Below are 19,674 nucleotides of genomic sequence, written 5' to 3'. Positions count from 1 at the left end.
GTACTCATGGTCAACCGCAGCCCAGAGATAGGTAAATATAGTACAGTAAGATATTTTGAGAGAGAGAGAGAGACCACATTTATATAAAATTTACAGTATATTGCTATAATATTCTATTTTATTATTAGTTATTATTGTTTATCTCTCTATTTATAAATAAACTTTCTCATAGGTATGTATTATAGAAAAAAAATCATATATGGGGTTCAGTACCATCTATGGTTTCAGGCATCCATTAGGGGTCCTGGAATGTATCCCCCAAGGATAAGGAGGAACTACTGTACACAGCTTTTAGAAGATATTCCAGTAGATGAAAAAGTATACACAAACCCATAAAAAGTACAACTCCACTGTGTTAAAAATGAATATGCTTGCAATATAAACATCAAACACTAAAATAATAGCTTGGCTTATCTTTTCCAAATTTAGGAAGGCTTTTATAGATCATCTAAATAGTCAATGTATCTTTAAAAGGAAGCCTGATGAACTCTAAATTGATGCCTTATTTTTCTGTATTTTTTTGGTAATCTTGTAGCATGCAGAGATATTAAAGATCATTCAACCAATTCTAGAGTTTGAATCATTTCTTTCAAAACTATGCACAGCAGCACAAAAGGCACTGAGGACATAAGTTAACAAGATTTAGAGCATAAAAGGTTCTTGGTTCTGGCATCTTCCCATCCCCTCTACAATGGGTTACTTTGCTCTTCCTTGCCCTCATCCCCCACGAAATAAGAAAAAGAAATCACAAAGGGTGGTTGAAATTGTGAGTATATAAAGGGGAAGAAGATGAAGGGTAAGACTATTTCTTAGTCTTGTGACTAAGTCTTAGTCTCTTGTGACTTAGTCTTGTGTTTGGTGATATATAACCTCCCTAAGTTTTTGCTGTTTTTTAAACAAGACATAATCAGAGCTTTTAAAATTTTCATCCTGATATCTTCCTGACTGATTTCCCAAAGCCAGCAGTTTGAGGCCCCATTACAAAAAGACATACAAAAAAAAAAAAAATAGCCTTGAGAATAAAAATATAAAAGTGCTAAGCAGCAACGCAAAAGTCTGATTTAGCCCATGTTGAAGGAGTAGAGCAGTGACATGTTGAGCATTACAAAGTAGATGCTACCTTTACGTGACTTCTATCAAGCTGTATTAACAAACAAGCTAACTTCTGAACTTACTTTTACCCAGTGCCACTCAGCAACTACCTCCACAGACCAAGAGGGATAAAGTTCTTCCTTTATAAAACGTAGGTGTTTCTGTCTATTGGTCACCCAAGTAACAAGAAGACAGTTTGGAGCAGCCAATTTAGGGATAGGTATTTGCTTTATTTGCAGGGGTGACAAATAACTGTACCTAAAAATAAACAGAAAAAAGGATGAGCAAAATTCACTGTAAAAAAAGAAAAATAAGCAGGGAGAAGACATGCATAACACCGACTCCACAAATGCAAAGCTCTTACTGCTAGTTATTTGTGTAGCAAACTATAAAGCCACAGTGCCACCCAGTGGACCCATTATTACACACAAGTCAAAAATCACCTTTTTTTTTTTTACTAGTTTAAAAACGTCAGGCTGTATTTTTTTTTTTAGTCACTTCTAAATGCATTACATTTCAGTAATTTTACTATTTACAATACTTTTTCTCCAATTCAAAATTAAGCAAATATTGTTGTTTAGATCTCATAGTCTGTGTTACACAGGAGCCCCATCACAGTGAGTCTCGAAACTAGTCTCTCAATAACCTAAGTCAAACCCTACAAGCCTTACCTGGTACCAAATCAGTGTTGCAAAATTGGTAATGCTAAAGCCAATCTATTCCAATGAAGCTTCTCCTAGCCCTAGAATCCTCAAACCCTGCACAAAATGCTGACTCCCTGTGTCATCTATCATCTCACCCATCCTCATCTCCATCCCACTGCATTTACAACCCCCAATCTATCATCTCGCTTTCTGCCTTCCCAGTCAATTCCACTGGGTTCTCTGAAGCCCTCATGTTTTCACTGTATAAAACAAAATCTATAATCTTGTACCTCCTGGCCATAGAGTATAATGTCTAGTTTGTCCTGCAAAAATACTACTTGCTCTACAATATTCAATCAAATGAATATGGCCCTTTCTCCAACATTCAGAGGGAGGGGAGAAGTCATTATTCTCCTGGCTCCCCCATTGCTGTTTCTAGGGTATAACTCATCCACCTTTGCAAAAAACCCTTTCTCTTTGAGAGGTATGCTATCCAGCTATGTTAGCCTCTACTGTTGCTTATTGAATCCATTTCATCCTCAACATATTCAATAAGGACTTAAGCTCTGAGATCCCTGTACCTCACCAACACAAAACTGGCCATTATTCTAAACAATTTCAAAGCACAATTCATATAATGTACATACTTCAACTATTTTTCACCTAAACAAATACAACTGCCTTCATCCCACTTCCATAATCCACTCCAATGCCATAACCTGGACCCTGTCATCACTCACACTTGCTCCCTCTCTGAAACCATAAACATCAATCTCTGGCAATAACTTCCTATGCCTCACCTACTCTTTGACCTTATCTAGCAGTTTATTCCTGACCACACTTACTCTTCGTGCCTGTGGACCACCAATCGCTTCATTGCCTTCTCACTAGCACTCTCAGTTCCCATCCTTCCTTTACCCTTCAACCTCACAGTTTCCGCAAACCTCCAATCTTAAATCAATATCACAGTTTTATTCAATTTGTTTGTATAGGGAAAATCAGGTGAAGAAAATGCAGACAAACTGGATATTAAAAGTTCTTTAAATCCACTCTCAGGATCTCAAACTACTCAGCAATTCCTTTATTTATCCTTGGTCAAGTACTACAAACCCTCACCCCGTTCAGATCCCTTACCCAAACTCTCTCATACATCACCACAACAAGGCCACCAACCTCCTTCAACTACCCAATCCTAACCCCTCTCCTTTATATACCTTTACTTATCTATTTCCATACATTTCCTTTTAAAGGAAATGGCATGATTTCACCTATTAAAGCTTATCCCTCCAGTTGTATTCTCTTATTCCCATATACTAGTATCTTGTAATACCAATTATCCTCTCCTTCTGTATTTTCAACTTCTCTAGTAGTTCTTTACCATCAACCTATGATTATCCTATCTCATTTGAAAAGAAGATGAGAAAAGGAGAACAGAGAAAAGGAGAAGAGAGAGTAAGGAGAGGAAAAGGTGCGGAGGGGAGGAGAGGAGAAAGAAGGGGACAGGGTATACAGAAGAGAAATTCCCTCAATTCTGTCTCCTTCCATCTACAACTAAGCTAATGACTTGCATGTAAATCCTTCTACTTTCTCTCCTTTATTTTATTCCTTAGTTGACTCCAATGAGACTTTTACCATTATGCCTACCCTGAAAAACGTAAATGACTTCCCAATGGCCAAATGCAACAAACATTGGAATCCAGCTCTAGCATGTGACAACTGTATGTCAGGAACAATCAATAAATACTTCTTAAAACAAATAGAGTAGGGCGTGGTAGCTCACGCCTGTAATCTTAACACTTTGGGAGGCCAAGGCAGGTGGATCACCTGAGATCAGAAGTTTGAGATTAGCCTGGCCAACATGGTGAAACCCCATCTCTACTAAAAAAAAGACAAAAATTAGCCGGGTGTGGTGGTGGACACCTGTAATCCCAGCTACTCAGGAGGCTAAGGCAGGAGAATCACCTGAACCCAGGAGGTGGAGGTTGCAATGAGCTGAGATCAAACCATTGCACTCCAGCCTGGGTGACAAGAGCGAAACTCTGTCTCAAAAAAAAAAAAAAGAGCAAAAGAATTCAGATTTCAAGCACCCACGTTTCCTGCCATCTAAACAAGTACTCTTCATAATCAAAGTGATGAAAGAACTAATTTTGCTACAGTATGAAGAATGTCAGGTCAAACATCTGAAGTTACATGGTTTCAATAACTGCAGATTCCTTGATTGCCTTAATTTAATTGGGTTGATTTGTGTGGAGAAAGAGGCAATATTCATATCGCCTCTTCTAGCTCTAATTTCATGGAAATCACTGAGCAAATTCTAAAACATGCATATTAATGTGATGCAATGGAAAGTACGCAAAAAACAAAAAGAAAATGATGAGAATGTAGAAAAACTAGACCCCTCATTGCTGGTGGGAATACAAAATGCTGCAGGCACTGTAGAAAATAGTTTGATAGCTCCTCAAAAACTTAAAGATAGAATTACATGGTGCAGTAATTCTACTCCTAGGTACACATCCAAGAGAACTATTAATAAAAATGTATTGCCCAGAGTTAGCCAAACTGCAAAGTTTGAAGGCCCAGTCCTCAAGACACCTCACTTCAAAAACCAACTACAAGTTAAGGTAGTTTCCAAAGCAACCCACAGAATCAAAAATTTGCTAAATGAACAAAACTTACTGAAAGCTTTTATATTCAGTTACAATTTCTCAAGGGTAAGGATACAAATTAAAATCAGCCAAAGAAAGAGAGTTAAAAGATACTAAAGAAATATGACGGCCGGGCGCGGTGGCTCAAGCCTGTAATCCCAGCACTTTGGGAGGCCGAGACGGGCGGATCACGAGGTCAGGAGATCGAGACCATCCTGGCTAACACAGTGAAACCCCGTCTCTACTAAAAATACAAAAAACTAGCCGGGCGAGGTGGCGGGCGCCTGTAGTCCGAGCTACTCCGGAGGCTGAGGCAGGAGAATGGCGCAAACCCGGGAGGCGGAGCTTGCAGTGAGCTGAGATCCGGCCACTGCACTCCAGCCCGGGCTACAGAGCAAGACTCCGTCTCAAAAAAAAAAAAAAAAAAAAAAAAAAGAAATATGACAACTGAACATGTACAATCCAGAATTTTATTTGCTACAAAGAACATTCCTGGGACAATCAGTGTAACCTGAAAAATATCTGTACATAATATTTATCAATGTTGATTACCTATTTTGATAATTACGTTATGTAAGACAATTATCTTTGTTTTTAGGAAATACATACTGAAATATTCAAGGGTAACTTTCCCTTTCTCTTAATCCATTCTCAAGTAACTCACAAAAAAATTATATAAAGATATAGATATCTACACACACAGAAAAGACATACATGAATTCTTTGTATGATTCTTGCAACTTTAAAAGAAACAAATCTGGCCAGGCATGATGGCTCACATGTGTAGTCTCAGCACTATGGGAGGCTGAGGCAGGAGGATCGTTTGAGACTAGGAGTTCAAGACCAACCTGGGCAACATAGCAAGACACTGTCTCTACAAAAAAAATGTTTTAAATAGCCGAGTGTAGTGGCATGCACCTGCAGTCCCAGCTACTCAGGAGGCTGAGGCAGCAGGCACATTTGAACCAGAAGTTTGAGGCTGTAGTGAGCTGTGATTGCATCACTGCATTCCAGCATGGGCAACAGAGTGAGGCCCTATCTCAAAAAAAAAAAAAAAAAAAGAAGAAGAAGAAGAAGAAGAAGAAAAAGAAAACAAAAGAAACAAATCCTACTGGCACAGTTCATAAGAAGCATAAGAAAGGTGAGGATCACTGTGGAGAAGAAGAAATTTCATATGAAGTTTAAGTCAAGGAAATTGGAATTTTTCAGTCTAGAAAACTGAAAAGTGAGAGAAAATGTAACTGAAGACATTCATTAAAATTGAAAGGAAAAGGCCAGGCGCGGTAGCTCACGCCTGTAATCCCAGTCACTTTGGGAGGCTGAGGCAGACAGGTCATGAGGTCAAGACTTCAAGACCAGCCTGGCCAATATGGTGAAACCCCATATCTACTGAAAAAACAAAAATTAGCCAGGCATGGTGGTATGTGCCTGTAGTCCCAGCTACTCGGGAGGCTGACGCAGAAGAATGGCTTGAACTTAGGAGGTGGTGGTTCCAGTAAGCCGAGATTACACCACTGCACTCCAGCCTGGCGACAGAGTGAGACTCCATCTCAAAAAAAAAAGAATTGAAACGTTTAATGCTATTGAAAGGAAATATCATCTTAGTAACTAATTGAACATATCACCCTAAGATGTAACATAAACTAAAAAATTAAAAATAAAAACAAATTTAAGAATGAATTAGATAAATTCATTCATAACACATTATTAAGGAAAACTAGAAATATTTTGGCACATATTTCTAAACTTTAGAATTTGATACCAAAGAAGACAGATATGTTGTCCTTTGGTGTTAACAGAAACAGCCCTGAACTGCTTATGGTGATTAATAAATGCACTACTTTTGACATTGTTACACTTATATATAGTTACAGTTCAAGAGAATTAACTAGTTAAGGAAATTAAACTGTTAAAACTATTGAAAGCATTTTAGGAGTTTCAGATAACCTATATCATGAAGTAATACCAATAGTATATTAAACTATTATGTACAAAGGACTACAGGCTTTTTAGAAAGCATTTCTAACAGTTAATTCATTTCCACTTACCTATTACTTCTTTTAACTGATTTGTTCTGCCATGGCGGATCTATCACAATTACATCAAATGTTTTCCTATCTGAAAACAAAGATACAATTTCAGAAAATACCTTCTCTATGTGATCACTTTAAAAACTAAACATGTTCTTCAAAACTCAAGTGATTTAACTATGGAATATAATGGAATGCACTGAAAGGATCTGTATACGTCGCATTTATTCAAACAGAGTAATTTATCATTAAATATTAGATGTTTCCCTTACCTCTAGCATTGTATCATAATTTTCACCTACTGCAATTTTTACAGAGACTACCTGCAGATGACCATAGCTCAGTAAGCTGAACCTAATGATCTGTGAATTACCTATGCATCTTGGCAGCCATATTAATATAGTCCTAAGAAATCTAGGTCATTTTTTTTACTTTTTATTTTAAAACAATTTCACCCTTTATAACTGACATATTGACCATAATAAAACTTCCCCAATTATTTACTAATGTACTTTTTCAGACTCAGGATCAAAGCCAGGATCAAACATTGCATTTAGCTGCCATCCCTCCTAACTCTACTCCAACCTGAAAAAGTTCCTCGGTCTTTCTTCATCTTTCATGATTTTGAAACTTTTAAATGCTACCAATTATTTTATAGGATATCCCTCAATCTGGGTCTAGTATTTTCTCATGATTAAATTTAGGTTATTTGTTTTTGGCAAGAGAACCACCAAAGTAATGCCTGCCATGCCCTATCAGTGCAACATATCAGGAGGTAAAGGATGTTAAAAAGTCTTTGGTTAAAGTGTTATCTGCTGAGTTTCACCAGTTTTTCCCTTGTAATTAACAAGTATCTTGGGAAGAGATACTTTAAGACCATGAAAATAGCCTGTCTCATCTTTTCACCCACTATTTTGACATCCAATTTTTATGGTGTTTGTCAAATGGAAATTCTCTAGATCCATCATTCCATTAATTTATTCATTGGAATCAATAATTCCAATTATGTAAGGAATAATTCCAATACTGTAAGGAAGAGCTGTCCCTTCTCCCCCTTTTATAAACATAGGTATGTTTTTATAAATGTGTGCAATCTCATAAGGAATCAAAAGAATGCAAATTAAAATAAAGAAGTGACACTTTGTAAGCTATTAGAGTAACAAAGATCAAAAAGAAGAGAAAAAATGTTCATGCATAGCATGGTTTTCTCATTAATTTGTTATCCTGTCATTTACTCTGAAGAATTTATGGCACTGCTACACGGATAACCACTCATGTGTAAGAAGGCTTGATAGCAATTAAAAGAAGCTTTTCATTAGTAAGTTGTGTTGTAGTTGCCGAATAACTTAAAATTTTGCTTAAAAAGTCCCAATAACAATAAACAGGAAATTCAATTCAATTTGACCAATCTACCTCAATTTGATCAATATACCTCAAAATGACCCTAAGAAGCAGGTATTATCAGGTCCATTTTATAGATTAGGAGACTAGGGCTCAGTTTTGTGAAATGAATACCCCTAAGACTCACAGTTAAATAAGTTTCAGGCTCTAAAGCCAAATACAGGTCTGTGTGACTGTGGACTTCAATATGTAAATTTTTTAACTTTGTACAGGAAAATGTTTCAAGAAATTTTAGACAATGAGCTTGAACACTAGCTTAAAATGTATCCTTTATACAAGGCTAGGAATGATTCGCGAATCGATATTCATAACTGAAGCGTTTCTACTTTGCTATGAAGAAGTTAAAAAAAGTGATTTGGTTAAACACAACTGCATACTGAATTCCTAAGTACAGAGAAATAACCATATTTGTTCTCTTCGAAATAAGCTTTTGACTCTTTATTCATAATAAAAATTTATTTTTTTAAAAAAAGCAAAAGTCAGCACCTTAAAATTAAACCTAAGAGAGAAATAACACGAGGAAAAGTGTTTACCCTATCCTCATAAATGCTGACCCATATTCAAATTTCAGACTAGCTCTTAACTTTCAGCCCACAGAAAAATTATATTTGTCTAACAACAAACAAGAATTACTTACAGTTCAGAAGTGGTTGCATACAAGAAATGTCAGATAAAAGAAAACTGCTTTTCGGTGGTAGCAGGTATTTTTGTCCCATTAAAGTAATCACTTTTGTAAAGCTAGAGTTGTTTTCAACAACTTGCAAAAATAAATCCTGTTCTGTAACAGATGTATCCTCTTCCACCAATTGCAATGTCTGATGTTCCATTTCATTCAGAGAAGGCAAATGCTTTGCCATTTCACATAATTCTGGCAAATTGCAGGTGTCAAGTGGTAAAGTAATGGGCTTACTACACTTGTCCTGTTTTTCAAAAAGTGGATAAAGAAAACCACTTTTGAGACCTTCCTGGATCAATTGTAAAGATCCATCCAAAATCAGCTCCCTGATCTGAAAGAGAATTTTAAGTACATTAAAAGAACATTGACATTAAAAAAGAACATTGACTGCGCTTTGAATATCTGAGTTTATAAATTGAAATCAATATCCTTAACGCTTACAGTAAAATAATTCTGTATTACAATGAAAAGATAAGAATGTGTGAGCACACCTTTGAACTGCTGTTTTCCAACTGTAGAGTGAAACAACCCTCACAAATTCATTGACAACTAAATAACCAAACAATATATATAAGAAAATATATCCTCAAACATGTATAAGGTAAATTTGATAATTTGAATGTTTCTAGAAGAAAATGGGATTTCTAATCTATAGGGATTGCATGAGGAAGTATCTGCTCTTCATTCCTTTGGGGGCAGAAATACATCCATCACATGCTAAATTACAAAAGGAGGTCTCAGGGCCGCCAACGTTTCAATAGAGGTTGAGTGGTAGTATATTACTCCTATATAAGAAAAATAATAATAATAATAATCTATAGAGAGAATTAAGTTTAAATCACACATTTAATCTTAGATTTTTCTGGCTATCTAATTTTAAAATAAACATATCTTTTCTTTCATAAAACATAGCTTGAATTATAAAGAAAAACATAACTTTGTAAAATAAACATATAACAAAGGTTTGTAAAAATACAACTAAAATAATTATAAAAAATAAAACCCAAGTTACCCTTCTGGACAAGAAGGAGTATCATGGATCAGATTTACCCTTTCAACTGAAATTACTTTTTTTAAAGGCACAAGATATGTTTGTTTGGTTGGTTGGTTGGTTGGTTTAAAAAAAAAAAAAAAAAAAAAGGCTTTCAGACTTCGGATGCCATGCAGTGTATAACAGTGGTCCCTACACAGCAAAAACAAAGGACTGCTCCAGCTTACTGCCTTCAGAAAGTTCCCAGGCACAGGGAAGACACATGCAGAGTCCAACAGTCTCTCTGAGTTGAGGAGATGGAGCTTGGAGTCTAGAAAGGCCAAGGAAGGTGTCAGAGAGGAGAGAGCACAGACAGAGCTCCTAAGAGCTGCAGGCGATCTGCCCAAAATTCCAGCCCACTCACAATCAACACATGCATGGGATGAAACTACCAAGCACCAAGGAAGGAAGAACCAGAAGAAATGACTAGAGGAAACAATGCCCAGGGCTCACCCAGGGCTGAGAATAGTTAGTGCTCCCCAACGTCAAAATGGAAAACCTCATAACAAACAGAACATCAGACAGACAATTCACAAGGGTATTGCCTTGGCAATTGGAAGAAAAAAAAAAAATAGCTCTAGACCAAAGTCTGCTCTGATCATAACTAAATAAATAAGCTCACAGAGAGTCTCAGAAAGATCACCCAGTTGCAAAGAAACGTTTTCTGAGAACAAAGCTCAAGAATATTTACAGGAATACGAAAATATGAACTACCCAAAAAGCTAAAGTAGAAATATCTTACAAAAAAATTAAAATTACCAGGAATGTAAAGAAGCAGAAAAATTTATTATAAACGGAAAAAAATCACCAAATGGAAACACATAGGAATGACACAGATGATAAAATTAGTAGAAAAGTTCAGGCAGGTTTACTTGCAATCCAAATAAATATATTGGGAATAAAAGTAGAAAAGGATATTAAAGTATTTATACTATATTCATATGTACAAAGATGTAAAGGAAATGAGCATAGAAAGAAGTGACATAGAGACATTAAAAAAAGGACCAAATGTGTCCAAAATGAAGACAGAAAAACTGTTTGAGGAAATGGCTGAAAATTTCCAAATTTGCTGAAGAAGGAGAGGAGGAGGTGGCGTAAGGGGAGGAGGAAGGAGAAAAGGAGGAGGAGGAATCTGCACTATGTAACATCCTAATCAAATTGCTAAAAGAAACAGTGATAAAGAGAAATGTTGCCAGAGACTTCCACTGGCTGGAATAACAAAGAGAAACAGTAACAAGAGCTTTTAAAACATTAGGTAAGGAAGGGCAGTAGCCCTAAGCGATGGGAAAGAAATCGATAGCCCCAGCAAATTGCCTGGAGAGAGCATTCAGGCCACAGAAAGGAAGAATCTGAGCAGAGTCTGGAAGAATCCCTCAGCTGAGGAGATGGAAATGAGAGTACAGTTACTAGTTTACAGGACAGACTATCAGAGAGGAAAGAGCTCCACAGAGAGAGAACTCGAGATCTGCAGGTAGGCACACTAGAGAAATTCACCTATGTACTGATCAGTACAAGTGTGTGAAGGAACTATCAGAAGCTGGGAAAAGGAGTACCCCAAAAATTTTAAAAATACTAACACGGTGAAACCCCGTCTCTACTAAAAAATACAAAAAACTAGCCGGGCGAGGTGGCGGGCGCCTGTAGTCCCAGCTACTCAGGAGGCTGAGGCAGGAGAATGGCGGGAACCCGGGAGGCGGAGCTTGCAGTGAGCTGAGATCCGGCCACTGCACTCCAGCCTGGACGAGAGAGCCAGGCTCCGTCTCAAAAAAAAAAAAAAAGAAAAAAAGTTTTTAAAAGTGTCTGATGCTCCCTAGGGCCAACAATAGTGCCCGTTTCTACCACTCAGATGGGAACACCTCATGATTCACAGGGCAATTGGGAGACAATTCATCCTGAATCTCTGAGCAGAGGCACTGACAGCTTTTGTTCCAGAAAAAAATTCCAAGGATATGTATACAACATGGAAGATGGAGTAGTGTCTCCCCAAGGCAGAGGACAGACTTGTATGCTGTCCAGGTTAATAAAGTCTCCCTCTGGGGCAAAAAGTCGGACAGGTTTGTTCACAACCCACTTAAAAGACGAGAGTTCCTTAAGCTTGGGATCCCTTAGCTGTGAATCAAAGAATCGCTGCATGCATAGCAAACCAACTGCATGCACAGCATCCAACTAGGTTGACTGCCATCGTCCTCATGGGATATGGGGCGCAAAGGGAGCCTGTGAGCATAAAGCACATGCTGTGCCAGAAGCAATAAAGTCCTTTGTCTCCGACCTAGGAGTCTCCTATCTTCTGCTAGCATCCATGAAACTAAGGCAAGCTAACTTGTTAGCTTCCAAATAGGGTAAAATTTCAGACACTTCACAGTTCTTGACAGAGGTATTAGGTAATTACATGGATCTTGCATCTGTATAGCGGCATAATTAGCCTTAAATACTATTCTAAACCAACCTTAAAAAGCTACCCAGCAAGTGAGAGATTAATTAATGCAAAAATCTCTAAAGACCCAGAAGTCCTGAAAAACACTATCAACTAACTTTATCTGACATTCATAGAACAATGCATTTAACACTGCATCCGACATTCATAGAACACTGCATCTAACAATTTTTGGAAAGAATATGTATAGACAATACATATTCTTCCCAAAAGCATATAATACAGGCACAAAGATAACTCATGCTGGGCCATAAAACAAGGTTCGATAAATGTAAAAGGACTGAAATCCTAAGAGTATGCTCTATGCCCCATTGGGTTTAAATTAGAAATCAAGAACAAGACGACACTGAGATAAACTCATTATCTGGAAATGAAATGGAACAATTCTAAATAATTCATATAGGTCAAAGATGAAATAATAAGGACAATCAGAAAATACTTTTTATTGAATCAAAGTGAAAATACAAAATATCAAAATAGGTGGAAGGCAACCAAAGCAGTGATTTAGAGGAAAACTTACAGCTTCAAGTGCTTAAGTTAGAAAACAAAAAAATATATAAGTTAACTGACATATTCCACTTTAAGAAAATACCCAAGAAAATTAAAAATTAAAAAAGTTAGAAAAAGAAGAGCAAAGTAAACCAAAAGAAATAATTAAAAAACAGAAATCAATAAAATGGAAAACACAGAGATAGTAAGGAAAATTAACTAAATTAAAAGCTGGTTCTTTCAATATTTGTAAATCATATATCTGATACAGGGTTAACATCCAGAATATATAAAGAACTTCTAAAATTCAACAAGAAAAAAAACAAACAGCCCAACTGTAAAATGAACAAAGGATATGAACAGACATTTCTCTCAAGAAAATATACAAATGGCCAACAAGCACATAAAAAGATGCTCAACATTACTAACCATTAGGTAAATATAAATCAAAACCACAATGAAATACTACTCCACACCTACTAGAATAGCTATTCAGTGTTGGCAGGGATGTGGAGAAACTGGAGCCCTTGAGTATTGCTGGTAGGAATGTGAAATGATAGATCCACTGTGGAAGGCTGCGTGGTGGTTCCTCCAAAACTTAATCACAGAATTACGATAAAATCCAGCAATTCCACTTCTGGGTATATATCCAAAAGAATTAAAAGCAAGAACTGGAATAGATATCTGTACACCTATTTTCAGAGAAGCATTATTCACAATAGCCAAAGGTAGAAACTACCCAAAAGTCCATAAACAAATGGATAAACAAAATGTAATATTTACATAAAATGGAATATTTTTCAGCCTTAAAAAGGAAGGAAATTCTGATATATGCTACATGGACAAACCTTGAAGACACAGCGAAATCAGTCAGATGCAAAAGGACAAGTATTATGTGATTTCACTTATATGAGGTGCAGGCAAATTCACAGAGACAGAAAGTAGAATACTAGCTACTAGGCAGCAAAGGAAGGGGGAATGGGGAGTTACTATTTAGTGTATAGTTTCAGTTTGGAATGATGAACACGTTCTGAAGATGGATGTGGTAATGATGGCATGACACTCTGAATGTACTTAGTACCACTAAATTGTACATCTAAAAATGGTTAAAACAGTAAATTTTGTATGTATATTTTACCTATTTTAAAAAAACACAGATTACCAATAAAAGCAATGAAAAAGTTATTATCACCACAGATCCTACAGACACTAAAAGCAAGCATAAGATAACACGACTTCATGCTAACAAATTTGACAACTAGGATGAAATGAGCACATTTCTGTTTTTTGTTTTTTATTTTTTTGAGAGGGAGTCTCTCTGTCAGCCAGGCTAGAATGGAGTGGCACTATCTCGGCTCACTGCAATCTCTGTCTCCCAGGTTCCAACAATTCTCCTCCCTCAGCCTCCCGAGTAGCTGGGATTATAGGAGCCCACCACTGCACCTGGCTAATTTTTTTATATTTTTAGTAGAGATGGGATTTCACCATGTTGTTCAGACTGGTCTCCAATTCCTAACATCAAGTGATCCGCCTGCCTTGGCCTCCCAAAGTGCTGCAATTACAGGCATGAACCACCATGTCTGGCCTGAAATGGACGCACTTCTTAGAAAATAAAACTTGTGAAAACTGACATCAACAGAAACAAAAAACCTGAAAATCCTGTTCTCTATTTAAAAACCTGATTTTGTTACTAAAAACCTTCCCGCATGACAATTAAAACACAACACATCAGAACTTACAGAATGTTGCTAAAGCAGTGCCCAGAGAAAAAGCCTCACCATTAAATTCTTCTATCAATAAATAAAGAAAAAAGAAAAGAGAAAAAAAGGAAAGCTGCCAAAAAAGTATCCACCACAAAAAGCAACACACTGAGATGGTTACAAAGCGGGGTTCTATCAAACTTTATCAAACTTTTAAAGAATAAATTATCCCAATTCTTTTTCTATTGCTCCAGAAAATTGGAAAGTAAAAAGAAGGAAAACTTCTAGCTTTCAACACGAGAGGGCTAATAAGTTCTCCAGTGTGCAAACATCCTACATATTTACATATATAATTATATATAAGACCAAAGAAGTAAATATATCAGACCAATCTTTCTTATGACTGTCCCAAATAAAATATTAGCAAATAAAATCCAGTAGAGGCCGGGCACAGTGGCTCATGCCTGTAATCCCAGCACTTTGGGAGGCCGAGGTGGGTGGATCATGAGGTCAGCAGTTCCAGACCAGCCTGGTGCCCCACGGAAAAAAAAAAAAAAAAAATTAAGCTTAAAATATTTGTGTTCATTCTGTTTCTTCTCATTTCTTTAACTATCTGATCTCATTTATCGCTAAGTTCTAGAAATATATCCTTCACATTACTCATGCTCTCTTCTGCCACTATCTTAATATATGGTTTTATTATATTGTTTATATTAAATTGTTTTATTACATTGTCTATATGTTGTTTATATTATAGACAATAGGATTTTATAATATCTAAAATCTCTAAACTTAACCAATATAGCATAAGTTTACTTTGTTAAATATTTAAACTAATAGAAGTACATGAAGTTTCAATAAAAACTGGTTTAGGCTAGACACAGTCGCTCACTCCTGTAAAATCCTAGCACTTTGGGAGGCTGAGGCTGGCAGACTGCCAGAGCTCAGGAGTTCGAGACCAGCCTGGCCAACACAGTGAAACACCATCTCCACTAAAAATACAAAAAATTAGCAGGGCATGGTGGCACATGCCTATAATCCCAGCTACTCAGGAGGCCAAGGCATGAGATTGCTTGATCCCGGGAGGAGGAGGCTACAGTGAGCTGAGATTGCACCACGACCACTCCACCCCAGCCTGGGCAACAGAATGAGACTGTCCCAAAAAAAAAAAAAAAAAAAAAATTAACAATAAATATATTAAGTGCCAAGCCTGATCAAAATGATTGCTTGATTTTGAAAAAAAATCCTTATTTATGTTGTTCATTTATTCTCTACTACTTCATATTAATCTTCCAATGTGATCAATGAACATTTTACACTTACCTTTGTATGGTATTCCATCGCATCCAATTCACCTTGATTGAAAACAACACATCTTTTACGCTTCTAAAGGGTAGATCAATTATAGAGGAAAAGTTATGGTGCCGTTAATATTTTGCTTTATCATTATAACATTATTTATGTCTTATATCTCAGTCTAATAATAATTAATAATAGTAATAATTGTCTACTGAGGTCAAAATCAATGCAAAGGGTATAGACTGAGGGGGTAAGTTTTCCCAAAGTAAATTAAAAACAACGACATAAACAAAATGGATTGTAAAATGTCACCTCAGCTTTATCTGCTATTAATAAGTAGTAGTTCCGGCCAGGCGCGGTGTCTCACACCTGTAATCCCAGCATTTTGGGAGGCCGAGGCGGGCGGATCACAAGGTCAGGAGATCAACACCATCCCAGCTAACATGGTGAAACCCCGTCTCTACTAAAAATACAAAAAAAAAATTAGCCAGGCGTGGTGTTAGGCGCCTGTAGTCCCAGCTACTTGGGAGGCTAAGGCAGGAGAATAGCGTGTGAGACTCCGTCTCAAAAAAAAAAGAACTAGTTCCACATGATAAAGTGTAGCATCAGCGCCCATGAAATACAAGGAAACTATGACACTGTATGAAGTTACTAGTGCCATCTATCACTTTATATATGGTATAATTATTCTCAATTTCCTTCATTTCTGAGGAGAGGAACTAGCCAGATGCTATCATCAAAAGAAATTCCAATGCACCTTATGACTGATCTGAGGGTTAGGTATGAATCAGATTTATATTAACACTGTTCTATATCTAACAATTCCATAGAAAAGAACACATAAGGCCATGCAATATAGAGTAAGGACTTTGTACTTTTTACTGCTGAAACCCCAGTGTTTACCTTGTGTCAAAGTCTTAGCAAGCTAACAATAAATGTTTGTTGGCTACATAAATAAATTGAGTTAGTATTGTATAATTTGCTTTAGCATATCAGACAGTGTCATCAAGATTACATTTATTACATAGGCTCATCTATTCTTTTTCCATGTTATGAGAAATTTACCCAGCCTAAGAGATTAAACATTAAAAATTAATGCCCATACCCTGCAAACTATAAAGTCCTTTACAAAGGCTTGTTATTATCTGAATTACTTATATTACAACATACTATTTTACTAAGACCTCAGACAACACTAAATATTTTCTTTTCTGTGCATGACACACAGTAGATGACCAATAAATATTTGACGGAAGAAAAAAGGGGGCTGGGCCTGGTGGCTCATGCCTATAATCTCAGCACTTTGGGAGGCCGAGGCAGGTGGATCACCAGAGATCAAGAGTTCAAGACCAGCCTGGCCAACAAGGTGTCTACTAAAAATACAAAAAATTGGCCAGGTATGGTGGTGGACGCATGTAATCCCAGCTACTCGGGAGGCTGAGAGAGGAGAATTGCTTGAACCTGGTAGGCAGAGGTTTCAGTGAACCAAGATCACACCACTGCACTCCAGCCTGGGAGCAAGACTCCATCTCAAAAAAAAAAGGGGGATCAACACATGAACACATAGAGGGGAACAACAGACACTGGGGCCTACTGGAGGGTGAAGGTCAGAGGATGGGAGGAGGGGAAGGATCAGGACAAATAACTAATGGGTACTAGGCTTAATACCTGGGTGATGAAATAATTTGTACAACAAACCCCCATGACACAAGTTTATCTATATAACAACCCTATACATGTATCTGTGAACTTAAAAGTTAAAAATTAAAATTAAAATTAAAAAAAGAAAAATATGCACAAAAGTCACAACATTAAAAAGTTCTACTTCAGAAAACGTATTTTCCTTATTACTTCCCTTATTCTAATTCTCAAGAAACTTTCATATTTAATATCTTTCTTCTCCACCTAATTATAAGATCCATGAGGGAGGGATTATGTTTATCTTGTTTCATCACTCTGCATACAATGGCACATAGAAAGAGCTCAAATGTTTGGTCCGTGAGTAATGAATGTTAATCCTATCACTAAAAAAGAAAATGCACTGTACCCTAGAACATAAAGAGTAATAATAAAAATTTAAAAAAAGAAAATCCTGATTATCATCTACCTAAAACGGACTTTGTAAAATCACCTCTAAACTCCTGAAAGATATAAAAAGTATTAAAGCATAATTAATTTGATCCTGTATGGCATTCTCAAAACTCTACTAAAAGACTACACCAGTGTGAATATACAAATACATATACTTTACAAACGGGTATATTTACCACAGGAGCTTTCTACTTGTATCACTAGAAACTTTTAAAACAATCACCCTTCTTACAAACTTTTATTACATTATCTCCAAGGGATAGCTCTCTAAAAACCTCCAAAAAACCACTTACGGCTTAGAAATTTTGCAGAAAAACTTTTTTTTTTAAAGTAAAAACAGTTGTGAACATATTCATTAATACAAATGCCTAATCAAGAAAAGGATTTTTTGGGAGTTTTTTGTTTGGTTTTTTTTTTTTTTTTTTTTTTTTCTGGGTTTATTTTCTTTGCTTAATTTACAGAGAATTCACTTCCCAGCCAACTTTGCTTATTTTTGAAATGCTATGCAATTTGGTCTTCTAAGAATAGTTGAAGCTAGAAAAAAGCTACAAATTATTTTGGATATGCTAAAGCCTTCTTGGGTTTTATTGATTCTTCTTCATACTTAATGAATCACCAGATATTTAAGACATTTAGATGATAAATCTCAATTATGTTTTCTGCAGAAAAATAAGTATTTCTTTAAACTTTCTACCTTCCCAATAATAGAAATGGAGATTTCTTTTTTAACACCATTCATCAGATCTTCCTTTTCATTACTTTGCTGGCATTCTTTGTGAACAGCTGGAGTTATATAAGGTTTGGTGACATCAAACAGTTCAGGTCGAAAAACAAATTTTTGTGTGAACATTTCATAATTTCCTCCATCATCATTCTCTGGCTTAGTAGTAGGGTCAGAAGCAATAAATGCAGCACAGGCTCCAGAAGAGGACACAGAATCCATTTGAAGAGACTCAAAGTGAACAGAAGTAGTGAACTCATTTTTACTGCAACAAGGTTCATGATGCTGGTGAAGTTGATAGTTTATCTTGTTGATAAAAGAAAGATGATCCAGTAACCACCCAGCTGACAACTGGTGAACCACAGACATTCCCTTCCTTTAAAAAAGCCTCTGGGAATTAGGAACTAGAAGTAAAATTCAACTTCCCAGATCAGCTTCTTAAATGTCTTGTATTTCAATAAACATACACTTCATACACACAGATGTGATGTACAAGTACATAAACCTGACATGCACATTGAAGAGAATTTAGCATTCATGATATGTTAATATATACAGAAATTCTAAGGAAAATTGCAATGTTTTAATATAAACTTTCTTTTTAACTTCAGAGTTGATAATTCAACATTTTCAGCCTAAATTTGGCCAAAAGGGGTTAAAACCTGATCTTATGTCTGGAATCTCAATGTGATCCTCCTGTCTTTCTGGGCCCCCCACGACTTCTTGCTTTGGTCCTTGGGTCTAGCCACTATCCTCCAAGTCACGAAGTCACTGAATCCTTAAAAGGACAAAGTATTCTGTAAAAGCAAAGAACACTATATTAGCTACGTGAATTCACCCGTTTTAATGAGATAAACCTATCTAGAGAGGGGCACAGAATTTCAGAAGGCGCTGTTAGCAGGTAATCCCTCGTTTTTTCAAACTACACTTGTCATAATAAGTCAGCCCATTCTCCAGTATCAGCTGCCCTGCTTAATCACTACTACCGATGGAGTAATAAGGTTAAAAGAAAAAATTGTTCTAGTCAGAGAAAATGCAATTTTAACAGCACATCAGAAGCATTAAACCCTACCAAAACTGCAAGGTTAAGAGTCTACATCTGTAATAGGTTCTGAGCAATACCATTTGGGTAACTAGGTTTCTCAGAACCAACTTTTGTTCAAAAGATGGATTAGAATTATAAATATTGCTTTCTAAATCCAGTGCAGTGGAGAACTTAAGAGGGGACAGAATAATAAATAAATGAGTGACTAATGGCACTAATAATCATAGCATTTAGATTCAAATTTCTAACTCCATAAGTGATATTATGTATTATGATGTACATTGGTATTCATCCACAGTTCCTGGCTCACAGCCCCTGCAGCCTTACCAAGTGCGGGGATGAAGGCTGAGTTGATCACCACTGACCAATGATGTAAT

The 19,674-nt window shown here is 36.5% G+C and overlaps 1 protein-coding gene and 1 non-coding gene across 3 annotated transcripts in view; one reads left to right on the top strand and one right to left on the bottom strand.

Annotated features, from left to right (window-relative positions):
• The window catches only part of METTL4 (methyltransferase like 4), a 33,163-nt gene that overhangs the window by 10,253 nt on the left and 3,236 nt on the right, over positions 1 to 19,674 (bottom strand). For both annotated transcript variants that reach the window (XM_025365432.1, XM_025365433.1), the window contains exons 2-6: positions 18,226 to 19,049; positions 15,465 to 15,527; positions 8,450 to 8,819; positions 6,430 to 6,499; positions 1,176 to 1,350 (exon numbers count right to left, since the gene is read on the bottom strand). In XM_025365432.1, the coding sequence (XP_025221217.1) occupies positions 1,176 to 1,350; positions 6,430 to 6,499; positions 8,450 to 8,819; positions 15,465 to 15,527; positions 18,226 to 18,621 (1,074 nt within the window). In that variant the 5' untranslated portion in view covers positions 18,622 to 19,049. The remainder of the gene's footprint in view (positions 1 to 1,175; positions 1,351 to 6,429; positions 6,500 to 8,449; positions 8,820 to 15,464; positions 15,528 to 18,225; positions 19,050 to 19,674) is intronic.
• On the top strand, positions 9,147 to 9,281 carry LOC112611773. The gene has a single exon (XR_003116746.1). It is a non-coding gene; the product is annotated as a small nucleolar RNA U109 (small nucleolar RNA).

Source organism: Theropithecus gelada, chromosome 18 (genome assembly GCF_003255815.1).
Source record: "Theropithecus gelada isolate Dixy chromosome 18, Tgel_1.0, whole genome shotgun sequence".
NCBI lineage: Eukaryota > Metazoa > Chordata > Mammalia > Primates > Cercopithecidae > Theropithecus > Theropithecus gelada.
Note: the sequence above shows the minus strand (reverse complement) of the source record. Positions and strands in the feature narration are given on the sequence as shown.